The 24,398-nt window shown below is 34.9% G+C and overlaps 1 protein-coding gene across 1 annotated transcript; it reads left to right on the top strand.

Annotated features, from left to right (window-relative positions):
• Positions 1 to 22,513: 22,513 nt before the first annotated feature.
• On the top strand, positions 22,514 to 23,535 carry LOC113633271 (la-related protein 7-like). The gene is made up of 4 exons (XM_027131357.1): positions 22,514 to 22,678; positions 22,757 to 22,850; positions 22,930 to 23,271; positions 23,350 to 23,535. Exons 3-4 carry the CDS (start codon positions 22,962 to 22,964, stop codon positions 23,496 to 23,498), a joined length of 459 nt encoding a protein of 152 aa, XP_026987158.1. The 5' UTR covers positions 22,514 to 22,678; positions 22,757 to 22,850; positions 22,930 to 22,961; the 3' UTR covers positions 23,499 to 23,535.
• The last annotated feature ends 863 nt before the right edge of the window (positions 23,536 to 24,398 follow it).

Below are 24,398 nucleotides of genomic sequence, written 5' to 3'. Positions count from 1 at the left end.
TATGGCTAAATAATATTCCATTGTATGTATATGCCACATTTTCTTTATCCATTCATCTGTCCATAGACAGTTAGGTTGTTTACATATCTCAGCTCTTGTGAATAATGCTTCAGTGAACATGGGAGTGCAGATAACCTCTTCTAGATCCTGATTTCATTTCCTTTGGATGTATACTCAGAAGTAGGATTGCTAGATTGTATGGAGGTTCTATTTTTAATTTTTTGAGGAATCTCCCTCCTGTTTTCCATAATGGCTGTACCAATTTACATTCCCACCAAGTGTACAAGGGTTCCCTTTCTCCACACCCTTGCCAATACTTGTTATCTCCTGTCTTTTTAATACTGGAAACAAACTTATTTTCAAATCCAAGCTCTGCATAGTCTAGCTGTGTGGTTTAGTCAAGTCTCTGAACATCTTTGTAACTCAGTCTTCTCATCTGTATAATGAAAATAAAATGCCCACTTCATATGGTTATTGCAAGATTGAATGAGATCAAACATGCCTCCTATTGCATGGAATCAGTAAAATTTCACATTCAAAGTAGCATAGTCCAGGCATCTCTTGAAGAACATAAAGGAAATTTAATTCAAAACTTAAAGTATGACTTCATAAAATACAGTTTTCTCATAGCCCATAGCTTCTTGAGAATCCCCATTCAAGTCCCCCATTAGTTTACACATCACCAAGCTCTCCTTGGTCCATATCAGCTCTTGTTCTCATAGTCCTTTCCACCCTTCCCCCTGAACCATCCAGTCTTGTCTCTCTCTACCCACTTTCCTGATGCTCTGTTTAAAAATCATAAGAAAATGACCACAAATTCAGATCTCTTCTTACAGGAGAGAGGATGAGGGAAGTTGCAAAAACTCAGGCAGAGAAAAGAAGGAAGTGAAATTGGAATTATGCTTTAATAATTTTTATCCCCATAACATATGTAAAGTGCCTTACACATAATAAATACTTAATACATAATTATTTCCTTTCTCAATGGCTCCCAACATTTCATAAATGCTTAGTCTTTGTTTTTGATATGTCTTCCATAAATAAAAATAATTATTTAATCCTTGAACACTAAATTTCTCAACACTCTCTCTCCAACTCTACCAAATTAGCAATATGAAAATGGGCACTGCTTCACAGGAGAGGGACTGCTGTTTTAAAGCAAACTTATGATTCAGATAAAATTTAAAACCTATATTACAATATGAATAATCACCTCCTCAAGTCTCTAATCTATGCTTGATTTTTTTTTTCATTGCATTTTCTTAAAGCAAGGCACACCTGCACCTCATACCATCCCCGAGGGGGCCTAGAGTGAAACTAGACTCTGCAAAAGACCCCCTTGGTGATTCCAACTTTTTTAAAAGTAAGAGTTTTTTCTCCTGACATTTTAGAAGTGTTATTAAAACTCACTGGATTCTTGGGATTTGGAGAGGGAAGAAAAGAAACAACTGAAACCTTGATTTTCCTCCCCTGGATATCATGTTTGTTTTGACATGTGGGTGTGGTGTGCTTTTCTGGCAATGACTGCACAAATTCAACCCTGGGTGTCTACAGGACACAGCACAGCCATGTCTATGTTGCTTGGACAAGGAGTATTGCTTTTCTGTCTGCAGGTCATTCACCCACAGCTGCTGGGTTCAGGTGTCATAGCACCAAGTTGCTCTGCTCTTTCATTAAGATCTTAAGCTACATACTTATGTGTCTGATAACAAACAGGGAGAGGGACTGTCAAAAAGTTCAATGTAGTGGTAGATGGAGATGGGCTTTGGGGTCATGGATCTGTAGGAAAGGTACAGGTTGCAAGTTTCTGACCCTTTGGACAAGACACCATTGTCTTTTGTATGACACGTTTCTAACTGAGTGTCAGGATGCCATCATTTCTGCCCCATCTCTTTTTCATTCTGCAGTTCTTTCTGCCTCCTATCTCAGTGGAAGGTCTTCTCAGATGTCTTTGAAAGTTTCAGGTTGCATATCCCTCATATATCTTGGCACTTATGTAGAGAGTGATATATGTTTTTTTTGCAGAATTTCTTCTGCTGAAATGAGTTCTAATATTTTATTTGCTTCAGTCATCATCTTTCCTTTCCTCTGGCCATGGATTATTCTGCTTCAGCCATACACAGTGGACTACTTGGGGTTCACACATTCATCATATTATTTCACACCTCCATACCTTTGCATGTGCTGCACCCTCTACTTAGAATTCCTTTTCCTTAGAGCCACAGACATAGAAAAAAAACTTATGGTTGCCAAAGGGGGAAAGGGGGGGGATGGATAAATTGGGAATTTGGAATTAACATATACACTCTACTGTATATAAAATATATAACCAACAAGGGCCTACTATATGGCACAGAGAAATATACTAAATATTTTGTAATAACCTATAAGAGAAAAGAATCTGAAAAAGTATATATAAAACTGAATATATATATATATATAAAAAACTGAGTCACTTTGCTGTACACCTGAAATGAATACAACATTGTAAATCAACTATACTTCAATTTAAAAACATTTTTTAAAGAATTACTTTTCTTCACTTCATTTAGCTATCACCAGTGCTTGTCTCTCAAAACTCAAGTCGTGTCACTTCTGCCCAGAAATCTTCCTTGACTCTCCCATTGTGCTCCCCTAGCAGCCTGTAAATACCACATAAAACCAATATTTCCTGAGCACTTATTAAGAGCTAAGCATTGGGTTAAGCACATAACCTCTATTAATTCATTTAATCCTCATGACAATCTTATGTTGAAAGAACTGTTAGTTAGAATCCTTTTACAGACAAGAGGAAGAGATGACGAAACATTAAGGAACATGCCCCAGGCCAAGCTGGTGGTGAGGTCCAAATATAAGTGCAGGTCTGTCTGACTTCAAAGCCTGTCCTCTTTAGCAATAGATTATTTTACCTTTTCTAATAATTAAGGTATATGTGCTGATATACTTTAATTATGGGAATGCTTTCCTGGCTCTTCCATTAATTTGAAAGTTCCTTGGGGTCAGAGCTAAAATCTTACTGCAGCATATACTAGTCAACTGCCTGGCTTAGATCAAGGGCTCAACACAAAGAGCTGTTGAATAAATAAGAGTGGAGGTCTCTGTTCTGTCACTTTCTGTGTTCAGTTTACATTAGAGTACGTCTTTTCTCAGTAAAACTGAAACTCAACTTCACCAGGTCAAACCATGCCATATGCTAGTGAGGAAAAGCAGAAGGAACCCGAGGCAACTGCCATATTGGCAGCTCTGAGTCGAGTGAACAGGAAAAACAATGTGTAAGTGCCCATGGATGCCAAGCTCCAGGGATGAATTAGTTTGTGCAGCTGGGAGTCAGTGGCAGCCAGCCCACCAATTTCACACAGGAAGCAATCATCAATAGAGGAACACAGACAGAGGGCAGGAGAAAGATACCCTGTGAAACTAAAAACTGATTGAGAGAAATCCACGTTAAGTCCAAATAAAGAACAAGATGGTGTAGACAAGATTAAATGTAGTGTCTATTTCAGTAGTGACCTTACAGGACTGACTACAGGATGTGCCTGAGCATTTGCGGTAATCAAATCACCTATAGTTAGGACTTAGTAGTGACTCCCAGAGAAAGAGATCCAAGATTTGCTTAGAGAATTGTACCAAGGAGAGAAAGGATCTGCACTCATGGAAATAACTATGTGGTAGTTTTCTAGGCAGTTTTGAATCCCAAGCTCACTTACTTAAGAATGAATGGGAGTGTATAAAAGCAAACATGTGGCATAGATAAACAGATAAGGTGATGAATGAACAGTCCTACTGAAAGTAACAGACTAGGAATTTGAATGAGAAAAAATATGACTGTGGATGAGATCTGTGATGAGGAGAGGAGAGAGTTAGGTATTTTCCAGGAATTTTGAATGTAGCAATTTTAGGGGGTCATGTGTTATATACATAGCTGGAGAAGTCATACAAGTGTGACAAACAGGGAAGAAGAGTTATGTAGTTAGGTAAGATTGAAAAGTGACCGCAGAATGGGTTTCAGATGAGACAAAAGGGAGAGTATAAATGAATGTGTATTTCTGCATAAGGGTAGGCATGAGAAAACTGGGTAGGAAATCAGGGAGGCAGTGTAATGGATAATGAAAAGCAATGAACTGGCAGTCAGTGCTGGGTTCCACCCACCAGCGGGTCGTTATGTGAGAGGACAAATCAATACATCTCTGTGGCTTACTGTTGGACTATGTGGGCTCAAAGCTCATCTAGCTCTGAAAGTTTATGACCATATCGTAGCTTAAAAAATAAATAGACCATCAAAAGGAAAAGAGAAGTCAAAAACCTTAAAAAAGCAAAATGGAGTGTGCCAGATGCACATAATAGAATTCATAGATAGATAAACTGAAGGTGAGGAAATGAAAGCCAAAACACCAAAAATAGGAGTAAATAAAAGGAGTTCAGAGGTGCACTAAGATGTAAGCTCCCTGAGGGCAGGAGCTGTGTCCATCTTGCTTCTCACTCTGTCCCCAATACCTAGAACAATGTTTGGCTCATAGTGGGTGTTGACTTGACTGGAAAGATGGGCAATGCCAGATTGTTATAGAGATCCAAACAGGGCACTGATCTGGAAAGCGTCATGGAGGAGATGGTCAAAAGAAAAAGATGTCCAATAAGCACAAAGTATTCACAAGTCATCAACATCATGTATCTGTATGACTGATACCTTACATGGGGATTGCCATCAACTTACCTTACTGCATAACCCGTGCAGTAAGTGCACCAGGACATGGGCCACATGAAACATTGGCTTGAAGCTAAGTGTGGTGACATGGAATTAATTCAGATATTGAAAGGACTTTAAAGCAGTACAGTACTTGCCAAGTTCGTTTTTTTTTTTTTTCTTCATCCAAAAGCATGTGTTTTTCCACAGAAGAACACCAAGGGGCCTTGATCATGAATCCATTTTTGTATTGCAGGACCATTCCTGAGGGAATACCTCAATTATACTAAAAACCTTCCCCAAATAACTCCAATGTCTTCAAGGTTTAGCCCCAATTGTTTTTTTTTTCCAAGTAAAGCAGGTCCTCTAATTTACAACTCACAGCTTTCCAAAGAGTAGGAACTTTAACAAGGCGTCTACATTTACCTATCTTAAGTTCAAAGACTATATGGACTTACTTAAGCTTCCCTGCCTCATTTCATCACCCACAAATCAAGAGCTTGGATACAGTAATGAGGTAAACCAAACCAGAGGTCCACAGGCATTGTCAGAGGACGCTGGCCAATAAGTTGGGCCAAGTTTTCCAGGGTTCAACATGGCATTCCTTTCATCCAGCAGTCAACACATTTGCATTGAACACCTGGATTGGACACTGTACTAGGTGCTAGAAAGATTCATAAGTCAAAGTGTCTCCCCAGAAGGCTTTATGGTCTAGTGGGAGAGACAGACAGGTCCACATCTAAACAGGAAGGGAAAAGAAAGAGAACTGATATTTGTTAAATATCTGCTGGAGGCCAGGTACTGTGATACAGGCATCATCTTCTCTTCTTTATTTAATCCTACAGTCTCTTTTACAGACAAGAAAACTGAGGTTCAAAGAGGGTATTTACTTAACCCAAAGTCACAAACCTGAGTGTAGCATAATACAATAGGCATCCAGAGCTTTTTCTCCTTGAAAATCCATTCTCTCGTCCCTCTACCATACTCAAATGCAATTTTCAAAAAGTGAAAATAACAGTGGTGATAAATGCTATACTAGTAGTAGTTTGAACAAAGGGCTATGGGAGTGCAAAGGGCACAGTAAAACTGTGACTAGGAGAGGAAGGGGGTCAGGGAATGCATCACCGAGGATGTGACATTTGAGCTGGGCCATGTTAAACAGCTGGAGTTAGTCCTGCTGGATTACTAATGTGTTGATTTTTTGACTACACCTCTTGGGCACTTACCAGAGCCACAAAGTGAAGGAAGCAATAATTCTTCTCTGGTCACCAAAACTGCTGAAATGCAGTCACCTGCTATTTCTACACCCACTGGTTTCACACAGAGAGTTTCTCAAATAGGGTTACAGTTAGAGGATGTTAGCTTAGGGAGTAGCAGGTGTGTGGATGGAGAGGGATGTGGGCCATGTCTGTTGGGAAGGGGAGCGTCATGGTGCTTTTGGGCCTCTCTTGTTTGTATGCTGGGACTAGAGGTACCAAGAATAGATAAATGGAAGCTCCAAAGAGGATCTGCAAAGGCACATGGTACAATTCTCGTCTGAGAGTTGTTTTAAAAAGAAAGATCTCAAGCATGGATTTTTTTTTTAAGAAGCAGAGCTTCTGTTTACTTATTGATGATAAATCAACAGGGTTGCATGGCAGCCAAATGGGTCTTTGAATGTGCTGCTTCATTTTTCCCATTAAGTCTAAGGAGTGTCCCAGAAATGGAAAAAATAAGGCATTAAACTTCAGTGAAGCAAAATTTGGAAAAATGTGTGTGATCCACTGAACAAAAGACACTGGGTTGGACATTAATGGAAAGAAACTTAGAGTAAATTATGGAAAGTTTAGTGACTATGTACTCTGAAAATTAAGGAAAATAATGGAATGCCCACATAAAGCACAGAGAGTCACCAAGTGGGGAGGGAAAGGGAAAAAAATTGAAAAGGTTTTTAAAGCACTATGATGTTTCTCTATAGGAGAAGGTGCCCAAAGGCAATAGCTGAATAACTACAAGCCAAGTGGCTGAAGCAGAGAATGACTGAGCAGTTCCCAGGTAATCTTCCCTCCCAGGTTAACTCCCCTCTTATAAATGATTCCTCCCACTGTGACCAGTGATCTCTCTAAAATTCAGATCTGATTATATCACTCCTCTGTTTAAATGCCTTCAATGACCTAGTCTCCAGAAAAAGTCCAAATTCCATGGTGTGCCATGCAAGAACTACCATAATGCAGGCATTCTTACTATCCAGCTTTGTCTCTCCCCTTTCCCAACTCACACTTTATTCTCTAATTGTGCTGAGCTATCTGAAGATACGCCCAAATCGACCTTTGAAATGTTGAAAATACTATTTCTCCTACCTGGAATGCTATGCTTCACCACTATCTTCTTTTTCAAATATTTGAAAATAATGTTTGAAATAAATGTTTCAAATATTTTGGGTGTTTCAAACATTTTGTTTCATTTTGTATGAACAAATCTTTCAATTCTCACAAGAACTTGGAGGTAGAAGACAATTCTTATTATCATCCCTATTTTATTGTGAGAAAACTGAGATTAAGCCTTTTGCCCATTACTTAAATCCAGCCAATCTTGTTTCCCAGTTCATGATCTTAACATCTTAATAGGCAAAGTATGTGCTGTAGTGGAGTTATGTATAAAGTGCTCTCTCAAATCAAAGACAAGAACTGAGCCCAGAACTGAAATTCAGGAAAACTTTCTTGGAGGAGCCGAGACCTTTCTTGTGCTAACCTCAGGGTCAATACAGTGAATCACTGCCTTAGCTAGTTGAATGAGCAGACCCACTTACCTCAAATTAGGTGAGAAGAAAGAAACCAGGGTGGTAGTCAGATGATTCAAACAGGTGTGACATACTCTTTGTTAAATATTAATATTTTTATACCATTTGGGAAATAACTATTGCCCCCAATATCCCCAAGTCCCACCCTTGTCATCCTGGCCATCCTAGCTGCAATGCCAGCTTTATAAGATTTAAGCTTCCAAACAGGTGTGAATCAGTTTCTATTTTTGCTATTCTATTCCATTGACCTAATTCTCTACACCAAAAACGCACTGCTGTAATTAACTATAGGTTTGTAATAAATCTTGATATCAGGTAGGCTGAGTCCTCCTACTTTGTTTTTCTTCAGAGGTGTCTCAGCTATTCATGGCCCTTTGTTATTCTGTTTATGTATTTTTTATGTTTATCAATGTACTTTGTTTTAGGTATCTATTGCTATAGAACAAATTATTCCATTAGTGGCTGGAAACAACTCATACTTATCTCACAGTTTTTGTGGGTCAGGAACACTGGAGTGGCTTAGCTGGGTGGGGGCCTCTGGCTCAGGGTCTCTCATGCTCAAGTTGTGGGCAAGAGCTGGATAGTCATCTCAAAACTTGACCTGGGGAGGAGTCACCTTCAATTTCCCTCATGTGGCTGTTGACAAGCCTCAGAAGATCCATGTCCAAGTTCAGCCACTCCGGCCTCTCCACAGGGCTGCCTGGAGATGTAGAAACTGGCTTCCTCCAGAGCAAGCAATCCAGAGAGAGTGAAAGCCAGCACCTGAGGCAGAAGCCACAGAAGTGACATCCCGTCGTGTCTTCCATATTCTATCCGTTAGAAAAGAGTCATTAAGTCCAGTCCACCCCAAGGGGAGGGGATCACACAAGATATGAGGAAGCGGGGATCATTGGCAGCCATCTTAGAGGCTGTCTGCTATAATTTACTTATTTTAAATGTAAATTTTTAAAATAGAAAATACCTTCTCATAGTTAAAAATTTTACATGTACCAGAGGCCATATAGTAAGAAGTGTCCCTCACACTCCGTTTGTCAAGTTCTATGAAAAGTATTACTGAAATTTTGACTGTAATTGCAATGAATCTAGAGATTTGAGAATTGGTATTTTTGTGATATTGAGTCTTTCTCTCTCCATGAAAAGATGAAGTGTCTTTTGTCTAGATCTTGTTAATATCTTTCAGTATGCTGTCATATTTTTAATTTATTTAGGTCTTATTAATATCGTTCAATAGATTATCATAATCTTCTCTTTAACGATTCTGCACATTAGATTTATTTCTAGTACTTTATTTTTGTTGCCATTGTAAATAAAACCTTTTAAATATATATATTTTCTGACTACTTGTTGCTGATTGTATATATGCAATTGACTCAAGTATTGACATATATCCAGCACCTTTGCTAAACTCTCTTATTAATTCAAAAGAAATTGTCAGTGTATCTTCTCTGTGGATAATTTTGTCAACTGCAGTGATGACAGTTTTGTCTCCTCCTTTCCAAATTGTATACCTTTTATTTATTTTACTGTGTTGGTTAGGGCTGACAGTGAACTACCGTTTTGTTTCTGATTTTAAAGGGAAGGTTTTGACATGTCATGATTTAAATAAATCTTATGTAGTTCTTTTGTAGATATCACTTAGCAGATCAAAGATGTTCTTTTTTATTTCTAGTTTACTAAGATACTTTAAAATAGTTAATGGACTGGGAATTTTAATTATTCTTTTATTTTCCATATATTAAGATGATTATATCATTTTCTTCTTTAATCTGTTAATATGGTGATTATTATTGAATTAACTTCATAATTAGGAAACCATCTTAGTAATGATGTATATTTCATTGGATTTTATTTGCCTATTATTTCCTTTAGAATTTTTGTATCTATATTAGTGAATGAGATTGTCTTGTTATTGACCTTTCTCATACCATCATTGTCTGGATTTGATAATGAGGTTTAATAGCCTCATAAATTAAGGTGGGAATATTCTCTCTTTTCTTATTTCCTAGAAAATTTTGTAGAAATACCTGTTATTTAAATATTTGAAAGTATATGAAATAATTTGCTTGTAAAATCATCTGACCCTAGCATTCTCCTTGTGAGAAGATTTTAAACTTACACTGATTAAAATTATTTTATGGTAATGTGACTATTCAGGCTTTACCTTTTCTGTTGATATGTTATATTTTTTCAAGTAATTTGCCCATTTCATCTAATCTTTTAATGGATTGGCATAAGTTGTATATAATATCCCATTATCTTTTTAAGTTCTTCTGCATCTGAAATTACATCCTCCTTTTTTATTTATTTATAATATAGGTTTTTTGATGCCTATCTCATTTTTTAATCAATCTTACTGGACATTGAGCAATTTTGTCACTTCACAAAAACCCAACTTAGTTGATTCTCCTTGCTTTCTATTTCATTTATTTCTTTCATTTCTACTTTTATCCTGATTATTTCTTTTTCTTCACTTCTTACTTTATTGTTATTTTTAGTTTCTTTTTTACTGAAGTATAATTTACATACAATGTTATGTTAGTTTCAGGTGTACAACATAGTGATTTGACATTTATATACATTATGAGATGATCACCATTGTAAGTCTAGTCACCATCTGTCACCATTTAAAATTATTACAATATTATTGACTATATTCCCTATCCTGCCTATCAAATCCCCATGACTTATTTACTTTATAACTGGAATTTTGTGCCTCTTAATGTCCTTCACCTATTTTGCCCATCTTCCCTCCATCTTCGTCTCAGTTTTTTCTATCTATGAATCTGTTTCTGTTTTGTTTTACTTATTAATTTGTTTTGTTTTTTTAGATACCACATATAAGTGATATATGGTATTTGCCTTTCTCTGTCTGACTCATTTCAATTAGCATAATACCCTTTAGGTCTATTCATGTTTTCACAAATGTTTATAATGGCTGACTAATATTTCATTATATTATATACATGTACCATATCTTCTTTATCCATTCACCTATTGATGGACACTTAGGTTGTTTTCATATCTTTCCTATTGTAAATAATGGTGCAATAAACAGCATTGCATATTAGCATTTTCTTCAAATAAATTAGCATTTTCAAATTAGCATTTTCATTTTCTTTTTCAAATTAACATTTTCATTTTCTTCAAATAAATACCCACAAGTGGAATTGCTGGATCATATGATAGTTCTACTTTTAATTTTTTGAGGAAACTCCATACTGTTTTCTGTAGTGGCTGCACCAATTTACATTCTCACCAACAGTGAATGAGGGTTCATTTTTCTCCACATCCTCACCAACACTTGTTTTTTGTTTTTTTTGATAGCAGCCATTCTCACAGCTGTGAGGTGATATCTCATTGTGATTTTGATATGCATTTTCCTGATGATTAATAATGTTGAGGACCTTTTCATGTACCTGTTGGCCAGCTGTATGTCTTCTTTGGAAAAATGTCTGTTCAGGTCTTTTGACAATTTTTTAAATTGGATTGTTTGGGTTTTTTGATATTAAGTTGTATAAGTTCTTTATATATTCCAGATATTAACCTCTTATCAGATATATGATTTGCAAATATTTTCTCCCATTCATGAGGTTACCTCTTTGTTTTGCTGCTGGTTTCCTTCACTTAAAAAAAAAATTCAGTTTGATGTAGTCCCATTGCTTATTTTTGCTTTTGTTGCCCTTGCCTAAGGAGATAGATCCCCAAAAATATGCTAAGACCAAAGTCAAAGAGCTGACTGCCTATGTTTTCTTCTAGAAGTTTAGTAGTTTCAGGTTTTCCATTCAAGTCTTTATTCCATTTTGAGTTAATTTTTGTATATGGTGTAAAATAGTGGTCCAGATTCATTCTTTTGCATGTAGCTATCCTATTTTCTCAACATCATTTATTGAAGAGACTATATTTTCCCCATTGTATAGTCTTACCACCTTTGCTGTAGATTAATTTGCCATATGTGAATGGGTTTATTTCTGTCATATTGATTTATGTGTCTGCTTTTATGCCAGTGCCATACTGCTTCGATTACTATAGTTTTGCAGTATAGTTCAAAGTCAGGGAGTGTGATACCTCCAATTTTGTACTTTTTCTCAAGATTGCCTTAGCAATTCAGAGTCTTTTGTGGTTCCATACAAATTTTAGGTCTATTTGTGTTTTTTCACAAATGCAAAAAAAAAAAAATGCAGTTGGTATCTTGATAGGGATTGCATTGAATCTTTATATTGCTTTTGGTTGTATGGGCATTTTAACAATATTAATTCTTCCAATCCATGAGAACAGTATAAATTTCCATCTATTTTTGTCAGCTTTAATTTTTTTCATCAATGCAATAGCTTTCAGAGTACAGGTCTTTCACCTCCTTGGTTAAATTTGCTCTGAGGTATTTAAATTTGTGCAATTGTAAGTGGAATTGCTTTCTTAATTTCTATTTTTGATAGTTCATTGTTAGTGTATACAAGTGCAACAGATTTCTGTATGTTAATTTGTATCCTGCAACTTTGCTGCATTCATTTATTAGTTCCAATAGTTTTTGGTGGACTCTTTAGGGTTTCCTGTTTATAGTATCGTGTCATCTGCAAATACTGACAGTTTTACTTCTTTCTTTCCAATTTGGATGTCGTTTCTTTTTCTTGTCTGACTTCTGTGGCTAGGACTTCTATAATAAAAGTGGTGAGAGTGGGCATCCTTGTCTTGTTTCTGACCTTACAGGAAATGCTTTTAGCTTTTTGTCATTGAGTATGATATTACTCATTGATCACTGAATGTGGCCTTTATTTTGTTGCAGTATGTTCCTGCTATACCCACTTTTTTAAGAGTTTTTATCATGAATTGTGTTGAATTTTGACAAATGCTTTTTCTGCATCTATTGAGATGATCAATGATATTTATCCTTTGTTTTGTTAATATTGTGTATTATGTTGATTCATCTGTGGTTGTTGAACCATCCTTGCATTCCTGGAATAAATCCCACTTGATCATGATTTATGATCCTTTTAATGTACTGTTAAATTCTGTTTGCTAATATTTTGTTGAGGATTTTTGTACCTACGGCCTGTAATTTTCTCTGTGTGTGGTGTCCGTCTGGTTTTGCTATCAGGGTAATTCTGGCCTCATGGAATGATTTTGGAACTGTTCCCTCCTCTTTGATTATTTTTAGAATAGTTTGATAAGGATAGGTATTAACTCTTCTTTAAATGTTTGGTAGAATTCACCTGTGAAGCCATCTGCTCCTGGACTTTTGTTTATTGGGATTTTTTGAGTTACTGACTCAGTTTCATTACTAGTAATTGGTCTATTTAGATTTTCTGTTTCTTCCTGATCTAGTATTGGTAGGTTGTATGTTTCTAGGAATTTATTCATTTCTTCTAGGTTTTCCAATTTGTTGGTGTATAACTGCTCATAGTAGTCTCTTATGATACTTTGTTTTTCTATGGTATCAACTGTAACTTTTTGTCTTTCATTTCTGATTTTATTTGGGCTCTGACTCTTTCTTCTTGATAAGTCTGGCCAGAGGTTTGTAAATTTTGTTTATCTTCTCAAAGAACAAGCTTTTAGTTCTATTGATCTTTTCTAGTTTTTTTAGTCTCTATATTTTATTTCCACTCTGACCTTTTCTATTTCCTTCCTTCTGTTAACTTTGGGCTTTGTTTATTCTTTTTTTCTTCTAGTCCCCTTAGGGGTAAGGTTAGATTGTTTGAGATTTTTCATGCTTCTTGAGGTCTGCCTTTATTGCTATAAACTTCCCTCTTAGAACTGCTTTTGCTGCATCCCATAGATTTTGGAAGGGTACATTTTCTCTTCTTGTTTGTTTCAAAGTTATTTTGATTTCCTCTTGATTTCTTCATTGACCATTAATTGTCTAGTAGCATATTGTTTAGACACCACATATTTTTATTTTATCCAGTTTTCTTTTTGTAGTTGATTTCTAGTTTCTACCATTTTAATTGGAAAATATTCTTGATGTGATTTCAATCTTCTTCAATTTACTGAGACTTGTTTTGTGGCCTAACTTGTGATCTCTTCTGGAGAATGTTCCCTGTGGACTTGAAAAAAATGTGTATTCTGCTGGTTGGGGTTGGAATGTTCTGCATGTATCTATTAATTCTATCTAGTCTAATGTGGCACTTAAGGCCAGTGTTTTCTTAGTGATTTTCTGTCTGGATCCATTACCGTAAGTGGGGTATTAAAGTCTCCACTATTACTGTCAATTTATCTTTTTTATTTCTGTTAATATTTGCTCTATATATTTAGGTGCTCCTATGTTGGGTGCATAAATGTTTACAACTGTTATATTCTCTTGTTGGAGTGTCATAATTATGTAATGCCCTTTGTCTCTCTGTTGCTATTTTTAATTTAATTTTTGAGTTGTAGTGTTAGCTTATTAATTTTCAATCATTCTTTTCTAATACAAATATTTAAGTACTGCTTTATCTGGATTCCAAAAATTTAATATGTAATATTTTCATTTATCAATTATAAGTATTTCCCAAATTTCATTATGATTTTTATTTGTCCCATGAGTTATTTAGGTTTAAAATTTTCAGATGTATGGTGTGGTTTAGTAATCTTTCTGTAAATTATTTCTAACTTAATTGCATTGTTATCACAGAACATAGTCTGCATGATAAGAATTCTCTAAAATTTTATGAGTCTAAATTCTGGTTAGTTTTCATAAATGTTCAATGAATGCTTGAAAAGAATGGTTTTCTCTAATTGTTTGGTGTGGGAGTCAATATATCAAGTTTGTTGACAGTGGTGGGCAAATGTCCTTTATTCTAAGTTATTGATTGTTCTGCTTGATTTATCAATTGCTGAGAATTGTTTTAATATTGGTTATAATAATGGTGGATTTTTCTCTTTTTTTATAGTTTTTAGTATTTACCTTATATGTTTTGAAGGTATATAATTATGTGCATGCATGTTTTGAACTGTTATTCCAAGGGAATTCAACCTTTTACCATTATATAGTGGATATTTTTATTTCTAGTAGTGATTCTTGTCTTAAAGTCTTGTTTTGTCTGAAGTTCCCATAACCACACCAATTTACTTTTCATTATTATTTTCTGGTATATCTTCTTCCAGCATTTTACTTTCAATTTTTATATCCTTACATTTTGTATAAGTCTCTTATAAACAACATAGAGTTAGATCTTTTTTTAATCTTTTTTAATCCAGTCAGACAAACTTAACCTTCTAATTGAAAAGTTTATTTCATTGATATTTACTGAGATTGCTGATGTATTGAATTTCTCTTTACCACTTTATTTTTGCCTTTTTATTTGTCCTGCTTTTTTTGTTTATATTTTTCATTGCCATCTTTTGGATTGCTTAAGGTTTTTGTTATTTTTCTTTTTTTTAATCTTTATTCATTTGGAAGTTTACACTGTATTTCTATTATTTCAGTAGCTGTTTAGAAATTTTAACATGTAAACATATCAAAGTCTAAAATGTTTTAATATTAGTTGCTCCAACTTACATGCTATTATCAGGAAATATTTTACTTGTATTCAAAATTGTTTTATATTCCACAAATTAAACATTATTATTGTCATTGTTGTTTTAAATATTGTTTTATACAATAAATATTTATCTAGATTTACCCACATGTTCACTCCTTTCTTCACTATCCTTTCTTTCTTCCTTCTCAGACCTTCCCTCTGGGATCATTTTCATTCTTCTTGAAGTGAATTCTTCAGTAGTTACTCTACCGTTGGTAATAAACACCATATTTGATGGTAAACAGTTTTTTGTTTTCCTGAGAATGTCTTCATTATACTCACATTCTGAAAAGACAATTTTGCTGTGCGTTTACATTTATTTTCTCTCAGACTTTGAAAACAGTATAACACTATATGCTATTTTTCATTTTTTTCTTTGTTATTTGTTTCTAATCTGCTTTTTCTCTCTGACTACTCATTAAATTTCTTTTCCTTTGTTATTTTGCAGCTTCACTGCAATGTAACTAGATATATAGATATAGATATAGATACAATGTTTGCATCTTTCCTGCTTGGAACTTAGTGATTCCTAAATCATAGGTTGTGTGTCTTTTATCTGTTTTGGAAAATTTTCACTGTTATCTCTTAGAATATTATCCATTTTTCATTTTCATGGCCACTCTTTCTGTAACTCTGATTACATGTATGTTGGACATTTGCTTTCATGTTATGATCCATGATTTTTGATGTCTCCTTCATGGTTACCATATCTTTGACATTGGTATGCATCTGGTCATTTCTGTAGGGCCATCCTATAATTCAGTCCTCCTCTTGAGTTGTATGGAATCTGCTTTTAAAACTAACCGAGTTTATTTCAATTATGCTTTTCAAGTCTATAATTTCTTCTTCAAATGTGCCTTATCATCACTGAGAGTCTCTAAACTCATACTTTCAGTACTGTTTTATTTTCCTTTAAACTTATAAAATATGCTCTTTCTCTATTCTATATTTGAATATCATAAGTCTTTGTATGTTTGATATTTGTTTATTTGTTTCAACTATTGGGTATTTCTGCTGATTCTCAGCCATGTTTCTTGTTTCCACATCTGTTTTGTAATGTTTAACTGTTGAGTTGTTTATCTGATATACTTTTATCTGAATGAATTCTTAGAGGCATGAAGTTGAGAGTTCTTTCACCCACATAAGATTTATACCTGCTTCTGGAATCCACCTTTAAACCTATTATTTTCTAATAATTTTGTTTTAAGATAAAATAAGCAAATTTCCCATGTAAATTAGGATTTACCTCTAGTTCACTGAAGATGTGGCCCTTGTTGTTAGGTACTGTCTTGGCTTCATATGCAGGTCTTTTATGTGACTCCTTACATTATATGGACACCAATATTTGTTCCCTGCTACCTATGAGGCCATTAAAACATAATCTCTGGATCACCAGAAATCCACAGGTGCCCAGAAAGCAGTCATGGCCTTTTCTCCCAGGATTTATGCTTTTGTTTCATGTTTGAGTGCTGGGGATTTCCTTACGCTGTTGCCAGCTCAACCATGTAATGAATAGTTTTTTCTAAACACTTTATATAGTATCTGGGATTATTCTGTAGTGTAAGGCTTTGCAAAATATCAAGTTTGTAAAACTGCCAGAAATGGAAATCTAATTTATTATTTTTAAAATTTGCCTAAATTAGAACAGTTCCTTTTTTAGATGACTAAGTTATTTTCTATTAAAAATTCCTTATAATAAAAATATGTTTCTGTAAAACAGAAAATTACAAAAACTTCATAGAAAGAGAATATTGCTGAAAATTTTACCACTTCCCCAAAATATTCATGTATTAGGTTAAACCATTCAAAATAGTCCTTCTATAGGTCAAAATTAACTTTACATGGTTCAAATAAATATTTCCTTCCAGTGTTTTTTTCAATAACTGTGTTATATAGTTAAAGTAATAAGTTATATATAGTCTTATATATTTTTCCCTTTGTAGAAACATTTCCCCATTAAACTTCTCACAATAGCTTGCTTATACAATACTTATATACATGATATTTAGCATAATTGTTTTAATCATTTCTCTATTTTCAGACATTTAAATTGTTTTTTACATTTTTATATAGCTAATACTATCGTGAACATCTTTATGCATAGAGCAATTTTCTGAATTTTGTATTTTCTCTTAGAATGGAGAAATGGAAATGAAATTGCTAATTTAGAAGCTTAAAGTTTTTAAGAATCTTATTACCTATCAGCAAATTACACTCCCACTTGCAGATGTAAAATATCAGAATAGAATATTTGGAGTCTCTCTCAGTTTCCTAATTTGGTATTTCAACATCTCATTAGAAAAGTCATGTGATGTTTTATAGCTCTAACCTACATCTCACCTATTGAGATGTGTTCTCATTTTCATATTATCTGTTCTTGGTTTAAATATCACCCAGATAGATACTCACCACATTTTGTGTAATTACTGAAAGAATCTCATCCAACTTCCGTTAGGAATTTTTTCAAAAGTACTATAAAAGTCAAATTACTTAAATCTACCTAAATTAACTCTTCAAAGAGATATGCCAATTCTCACCAAAGGCCTAAAATTTAGTTCCAAGCAAGTGTCGAGATTTCATTTCATTTCCATTTGTGGAAACACCATTTTGTTCCTCTCTCCAAAATTCTTCTCTGTGTAACACAAAAGGCAATAACTCATACATTTTTTTCTCACTAGACTGTTTCAATAACAATAATAAGAGCTACTTTTCATTGGGTGCCTAATCTATGCCAGGAATCATGTTAGGCACTTTACATGATCTCTAATTCCCATAATAAACTTGCAAAGTATCATCATGCCCTCTTGATATCTGAGAAAAACTGAGTCTCAGAGAGGTTAAAGAGCCATGGAAAATAAAGGGTGGGATCAGAGTGGAAGTGGATTTGGCCAAAGTCAAGTCTTCCTCTACAGAAATATAAACAAGCACACACTGGTCAAAGTTATGGCTCAATAAAGCAGGAGAGGGGGTCTCTTTTGTGCAGCACACCAGATGTCTTGGGGCAACAAAAGGAGCCTTGGACATAATGGTTAACCTTTATGTCATAGATAGAATTTAAAGGCCACTATAAAGAAACCTAGCTAACCAACCTTGTGAAACAGTTGCTGAGAAACAAACAAAAAAGTTGAGAAAATGAATGCATAGTCTGAAGATGGTTTTCCCTATGACTAAGTTTAATCAGCTAATAACACCCAAGAACAGCACGGCTAAGCTAGTTTTTTTATTCAATGCCATATTCAAGTGATGTTGTTTCACAGCTTTAATAGCCCTGTCAACATTCATCAGGGAATCAGTGCAGCCCTCCAGAATCCTGCCATAAAAACACAGTGGATTTTTTAAATTAGAGTTGTGCAACCTTCAGCACACCCCAACTCTATGTTGAATTATGTGTCTCACTCTCACCTTAAGCTCACCAAGATTCACAGGAATCCAAGGGAAGCAGAGAGGGGTCAACATGGGCCCAGATGAACAAATGTATTTTCATAGGTTTCACAGTAAACTTTTAACGCTTGATACCATGGTTTTTTTTTTTTTTTTTTACATCTTTATTGGAGTATAATTGCTTTACAATCGTGTGTTAATTTCTGCTTTATAACAAAGTGAATCAGTTATACATATACATATGTTCCCATATCTCTTCCCTCTTGCATCTCCCTCCCTCCGACCCTCCCTATCCCACCCCTCTAGGTGGTCACAAAGCACCGAGCTGATCTCCCTGTGCTATGTGGCTGCTTCCCACTAGCTATCTACTTTATGTTTGGTAGTGTATATATGTCCATGTCACTCTCTCACTTTGCCACAGCTTCCCCTTCCCCTTCCCCATATCCTCAAGTCCATTCTCTAGTAGGTCTGTGTCTTTATTCCTGTCTGTCTTACACCTAGGTTCTTCATGACATTTTTCCCCCTAGATTTCATATATATGTGTTAGCATACGGTATTTGTCTTTCTCTTTCTGACGTACTTCACTCTGTATGACAGACTCTAGGTCCATCCACCTCACTACAAATAGCTCAATTTCGTTTCTTTTTATGGCTGAGTAATATTCCATTGTATATATGTGCCACATCTTCTTTATCCATTCATCCAATGATGGACACTTAGGTTGTTTCCATCTCTGTGCTACTGTAAATAGAGCTGCAATGAACATTTTGTTACATGACTCTTTTTGAATTATGGTTTTCTCAGGGTATATGCTCAGTAGTGGGATTGCTGGGTTATACAGTAGTTCTATTTGTAGTTTTTTAAGGAACCTCCATACTGTACTCCATAGTGGCTGTACCAATTCACATTCTCACCAGCAGTGCAAGAGTGTTCCTTTTCCCCACACCCTCTCCAGCATTTATTGTTTCTAGATTTTTTGATGATGGCCATTCTGGCTGGTGTGAGATGATATCTCATTGTAGTTTTGATTTGCATTTCTCTAATGATTAATGATGTTAAGCATTCTTTCATATGTTTGTTGGCAGTCTGTATATCTTCTTTGGAGAAAAGTCTATTTAGGTCTTCTGCCCATTTTTGGATTGGGTTGTTTGGTTTTTTGTTATTGAGCTGCATGAGTTGCTTGTAAATTTTGGAGATTAATCCTTTGTCAGTTGCTTCATTTGCAAATATTTTCTCCCATTCTGAGGGTTGTCTTTTGGTCTTGTTTATGGTTTCCTTTGCTGTGCAAAAGCTTTGAAGTTTCATTTGGTCCCATTTGTTTATTTTTGTTTTTATTTCCATTTCTCTAGGAGGTGGGTCAAAAAGGGTCTTGCTGTGATTTATGTCATAGAGTGTTCTGCCTATGTTTTCCTCTAAGAGTTTGATAGTTTCTGGTCTTACATTTAGGTCTTTAATCCATTTAGAGCTTATTTTTGTGTATGGTGTTAGGGAGTGATCTAATCTCATACTTTTACATGTAGCTGTCCAGTTTTCCCAGCACCACTTATTGAAGAGGCTGTCCTTTCTCCACTGTACATTGCTGCCTCCTTTATCAAAGATAAGGTGACCATATGTGTGTGGGTTTATCTCTGGGATTTCTATCATGTTCCATTGATCTATATTTCTGCTTTTGTGCCAGTACCATACTGTCTTGATTACTGTAGCTTTGAGGTATAGTCTGAAGTCAGGGAGCCTGATTCCTCCAGCTCCGTTTTTCATTCTCAAGATTGCTTTGGCTATTCGGGGTCTTTTGTGTTTCCATACAAATTGTGGTAGATTGATAGGGATTGCATTGAATCTGTAGATTGCTTTGGGTAGTAGAGTCATTTTCACAATGTTGATTCTTCCAATCCAAGAACATGGTATATCTCTCCATCTATTTGTATCATTTTTAAGTTCTTTCACCAGTGTCTTAAAATTTTCTGCATACAGGTCTTTTGTCTCCTTAGGTAGGTTTATTCCTAGATATTTTATTCTTTTTGTTGCAGTGGTAAATGGGAGTGTTTTCTTGATTTCACTTTCAGATTTTTCATCATTAGTGTATAGGAATGCAAGAGATTTCTGTGCATTAATTTTGTATCCTGCTACTTTACCAAATTCATTGATTAGTTCTAGTAGTTTTCTGGTAGCATCTTTAGGATTCTCTATGTCCATAATATAGCAGAGGGAGGAACACTCCCAAACTGATTCTACGAGGCCACCATCACCCCGATACCAAAACCAGACAAGGATGTCACAAAGAAAGATGCCATGGCTTTTAAAAAAATGAATAAATTATGGTAGGAAAATCTAACTCTCACCAACATGACACTTGTTAGATAATGTATATGCTGGACACAAGTTCTGTGAAACATAGAAAAGTAGATGTAAATTCAAGATTCTGGTGGCATCAAGGTTGCTATATGCATGTACATACATGCATATAGCACCTGCACAGAGAATGTTATTCAGGCAGGAAATTGGGAGCCTAATTTAATTTGTCAGTTTTATTATTTTTTTAAAAAATGATAATATTTACCAAATGTCTTGCATCCATGCTTTTCTTAAAAATATAATGAGTTTTCTATGATTATCATCCCTGGTTTTTGAATGGATCTGTGTACTCACTGAAAATCTATAGCTGGAAGTATTAGGAAAGAGGAGGGTATTCAACAGTAAAGTATAGACACTTGCTGCTTTTCCTAAAAACCTGATTGCAGAATCGTAGATACTTTGCTATTAAAACCACAATACATTGGGCTTCCCTGGTGGTGCAGTGGTTAAGAATCTGCCTGCCAGTGCAGGGGGCATGGGTTCGAGTCCTTGTCTGGGAGGATCCCACATGCCACGGAGCAACTAAGCCCGTGTGCCACAACTACTGAGCCTGTGCTCTAGAGCCCATAAGCCACAACTACTGAGACTGCGAGCCACACTACTGAAGCCCATGTGCCTAGAGCCCTGTGCTCTGCAACAAGAGAAGCCACCGCAATGAGAAGCCTGTGCACCACAATGAAGAGCAGCCCCTGCTCACCAAGACTAGAGAAAGCCCATGCACAGCAACAAAGACCCAACGCAGACAAAATTAAATAAATAAAATTTGTAAAAAAAAAACAAACATAAAACCACAATACATTATGTTGATGGTCACTTCTGGGTTTGAAGCTTCCATTGTCCATGAATTAAATGGAAAAAGTTTGTTCTTTTTATTTTTGCAATTCACTACTCAGGAGCTGTATTCAAAAATAAATAGCTCTAGACAACTATAGGAAGAAAACTTCCAGTTTAACTGATATGAAATCCATTTGCTAAATATGGGGGTAAATTAAGTTTTTAAATTATACAATGTAAAAATAAATAGCTCTTACAATGGCAAGAAATAGAAAAATGCATACTCTGAATCTCCACCTATTAGCGATATTTTTGCCATAGCTCTCATTTTCTCTAAGATTAAATAATATGTTAAACATGATTTGGTCTTTTTTTAAATTTATATTTACTATAAATCAATTATTTTGAATTTGATCTCAAATTTTTCTTCAAATAAACATATACAGCATCGAGTAGTATAGATATAAAAAAAAACAACAACTTTCCTCACTTACTCTACTCAGAGTATGCCAATCATGAAATCAAAATTCTGTTTCATTTTTTAAAATAAACCAAAACTTTTTATAAAATGTTTCTTTCCAAAAATTCATGTACAAATTTTGACCTCACTTTTGTAATTTTCCTTGGCAAAATTTCTGGAATAAATTAATCAAATGCAACCCTCCACAGGAAAACACTTCCAAAAAATAACTTCCTCCACTGAAATGGAATCTACAGAATGACAAGTGACTTCTCCACTTAACAATGTAAAATTTAATGCTTATTTGCCAAAATATTCGTTTTTATTGATAAAAGGAGACTTTGATTGGCAATTCATTAGATATGTGAAATAATTTATTTCCTGTTATATACCAAATATTCAGGTACAAATATATCTGAATATCTAGAATAGATGCATTGGAAAGAGAAGAGCAAATCTGAGGTCATATTTTTATTCAGGATAGTAATCTAAGAATATTCCTACTTTTTTTTTTTTTTTTTTTTTTTTCAGTTAAGTAAAACTTTATTTTAAGATTTAACATTTTATTTAATATTGCTTCTAATTTATCATAGGAATTACTTCCCAAAAATGTTAATCACAGCTGGATTGAAAGAGTATTTGGGAAATGTGGCAATGTTGTTTATATAAGTATACCACATTATAAGTCTACTGGAGATCCAAAGGGATTTGCCTTTGTGGAATTTGAGACAAAAGAACAAGCAGCAAAAGCTATTGAGGTAGGTCCAGAACCTAAAACAAAGGAAAAGAAAATAACCAACTGTTTTAAATAGTAACAAAATTTTATTTCATTTCAGTTTCTTAATAACCCACCAGAGGAAGCACCAAGAAAACCTGGTGTATTTCCCAAGACAGTGAAAAACAAGCCCATTCCTGCCCTTAGAGTAGCTGGTGAGTTATTAAATATTTTTAAAGTAGATGTAGTTGAAGTAAAATAATAAATAATAAAAAGATAAAATTGTTACAGAAGAAAAGAAAAAGAAAAAGAAGAAGAAAGGCCGAATGAAGAAAGAAGACAGTATCCAGACCAAAGAGTCAAATATGGACCCAAGCAAGGAAAGCGTCTGTAAAAAAAGATCGAGGACCACATCTGAGGGCTCTGAAGTAGAGGTTACTGAAGCCCAAAAGCCACCCACAAAGAAGAAGAAAAAACGAGAAAGAACTGAAGTATCCAGCTTACCTTTAGGCAAAACAGGGAAGAGAAAGAGAAGTAGCTCTGAAGATGCAGATTACCTAACTCCCAAATCAAAACTTAAAAAAGTGGCTCAGAAAGACATTAAAAAAGCTTCAGAAGTTTGTAAAGAAAACAAAGGTATTTCTAACTTTAAGCTTACGATTAGATAAATAAGGTTCTTTTTTTCTTAACTCACGACTTTATTTTTTAATTTAGAATTAGAAGTCTCTACTGAAGAGGAAAAAGACACTGGAGATATAAAAGATGGATCCCTCTTGAAAGCAAAAAGAAAGCATAAGAAAAAACATAAAGAGAGACATAAAATGGGAGAAGAGGTTATACCATTACGAGTACTATCAAAGTAAGTCAGCGGTACAAATTATATTGTTGGCATTTGACACACTCCATATTCCTACTTTTTGATAAATTAGGCTTGAGGCCAAAGTGGAATAAAACAGGTAAGGAAATTAAACTTGTTAAATTTTTTGTAATTGTTGTAATGGGAAGTAACATCTCATAAACTTGTCTAGGAAGAAAATTCTGACTTCCTGTAATAAAGTCAATATGTGCAGAGAAATGTCATGAGTGTCAAATTAAGGGTTGATCTGTCTTCCCTGGAAGAAATACCAGGCTACCTTTGGTCAAGGACTAATTTCATAAATGAGCCTAGCAGGTAGTTACCCAACCTGTATGTTCTGAAAACTCTAGCAATGCTGCCTTTCTCAAAACATATTTCCAGTGTCTGTTACTGGTACCTGAAATTCCACCATTAGAAGATTATTATCCTCCTTTCATATTTTGTCCCATGCTAAAATATAAATACTACAGAGAATAATAATATATGAAGCTTATCAGTCATTTCTGTTTTCATGGTGATGAGTTGTTAATTGAAGAGATAAAAAAAGTTTGAAATAATCATCTGTAATGGGAAAGGAAATGCTGTAAAGGTAGAAGGCCCTGGAAGATTCTGGAAGGCACTGGGAATTATGGGAGGTCACGGGGAGAGAAGGGAAGGCAATTTTTTTAACTTTTTATTTTATATTAGAGTATAGTTGATTAACAATGTTGTGCTGGTTTCAGATGTACAGCAAAGTGATTCAGCTATACATATACACGAATCTATTCTTTTTCAACTTCTTTTCCCATTTAGGTTATTATATAATATTGACCAGATTTCCCCGTACTATACAGTAGGTCCTTGTCGGTTATCAATTTTAAATATAAGGAAGGCAATTAAGCCAATGGAAGCTTCACAGTTTCTATTT

Source organism: Aethalodelphis obliquidens, unplaced genomic scaffold (genome assembly GCF_003676395.1).
Source record: "Aethalodelphis obliquidens isolate GAN/ISIS:26980383/991018 unplaced genomic scaffold, ASM367639v1 scaffold39, whole genome shotgun sequence".
In the NCBI taxonomy this organism is placed as follows: domain Eukaryota; kingdom Metazoa; phylum Chordata; class Mammalia; order Artiodactyla; family Delphinidae; genus Aethalodelphis; species Aethalodelphis obliquidens.
Note: the sequence above shows the minus strand (reverse complement) of the source record. Positions and strands in the feature narration are given on the sequence as shown.

Bases quoted from the DNA above. Each gene is read 5' to 3' on its own strand.
- LOC113633271 (XM_027131357.1), top strand. From the start codon at position 22,962: ATGAAGAAAGAAGACAGTATCCAGACCAAAGAGTCAAATATGGACCCA. The intron at 23,272-23,349 runs GTATTTCTAACT...TTTTTAATTTAG, and splicing joins AGTTTGTAAAGAAAACAAAG to AATTAGAAGTCTCTACTGAA.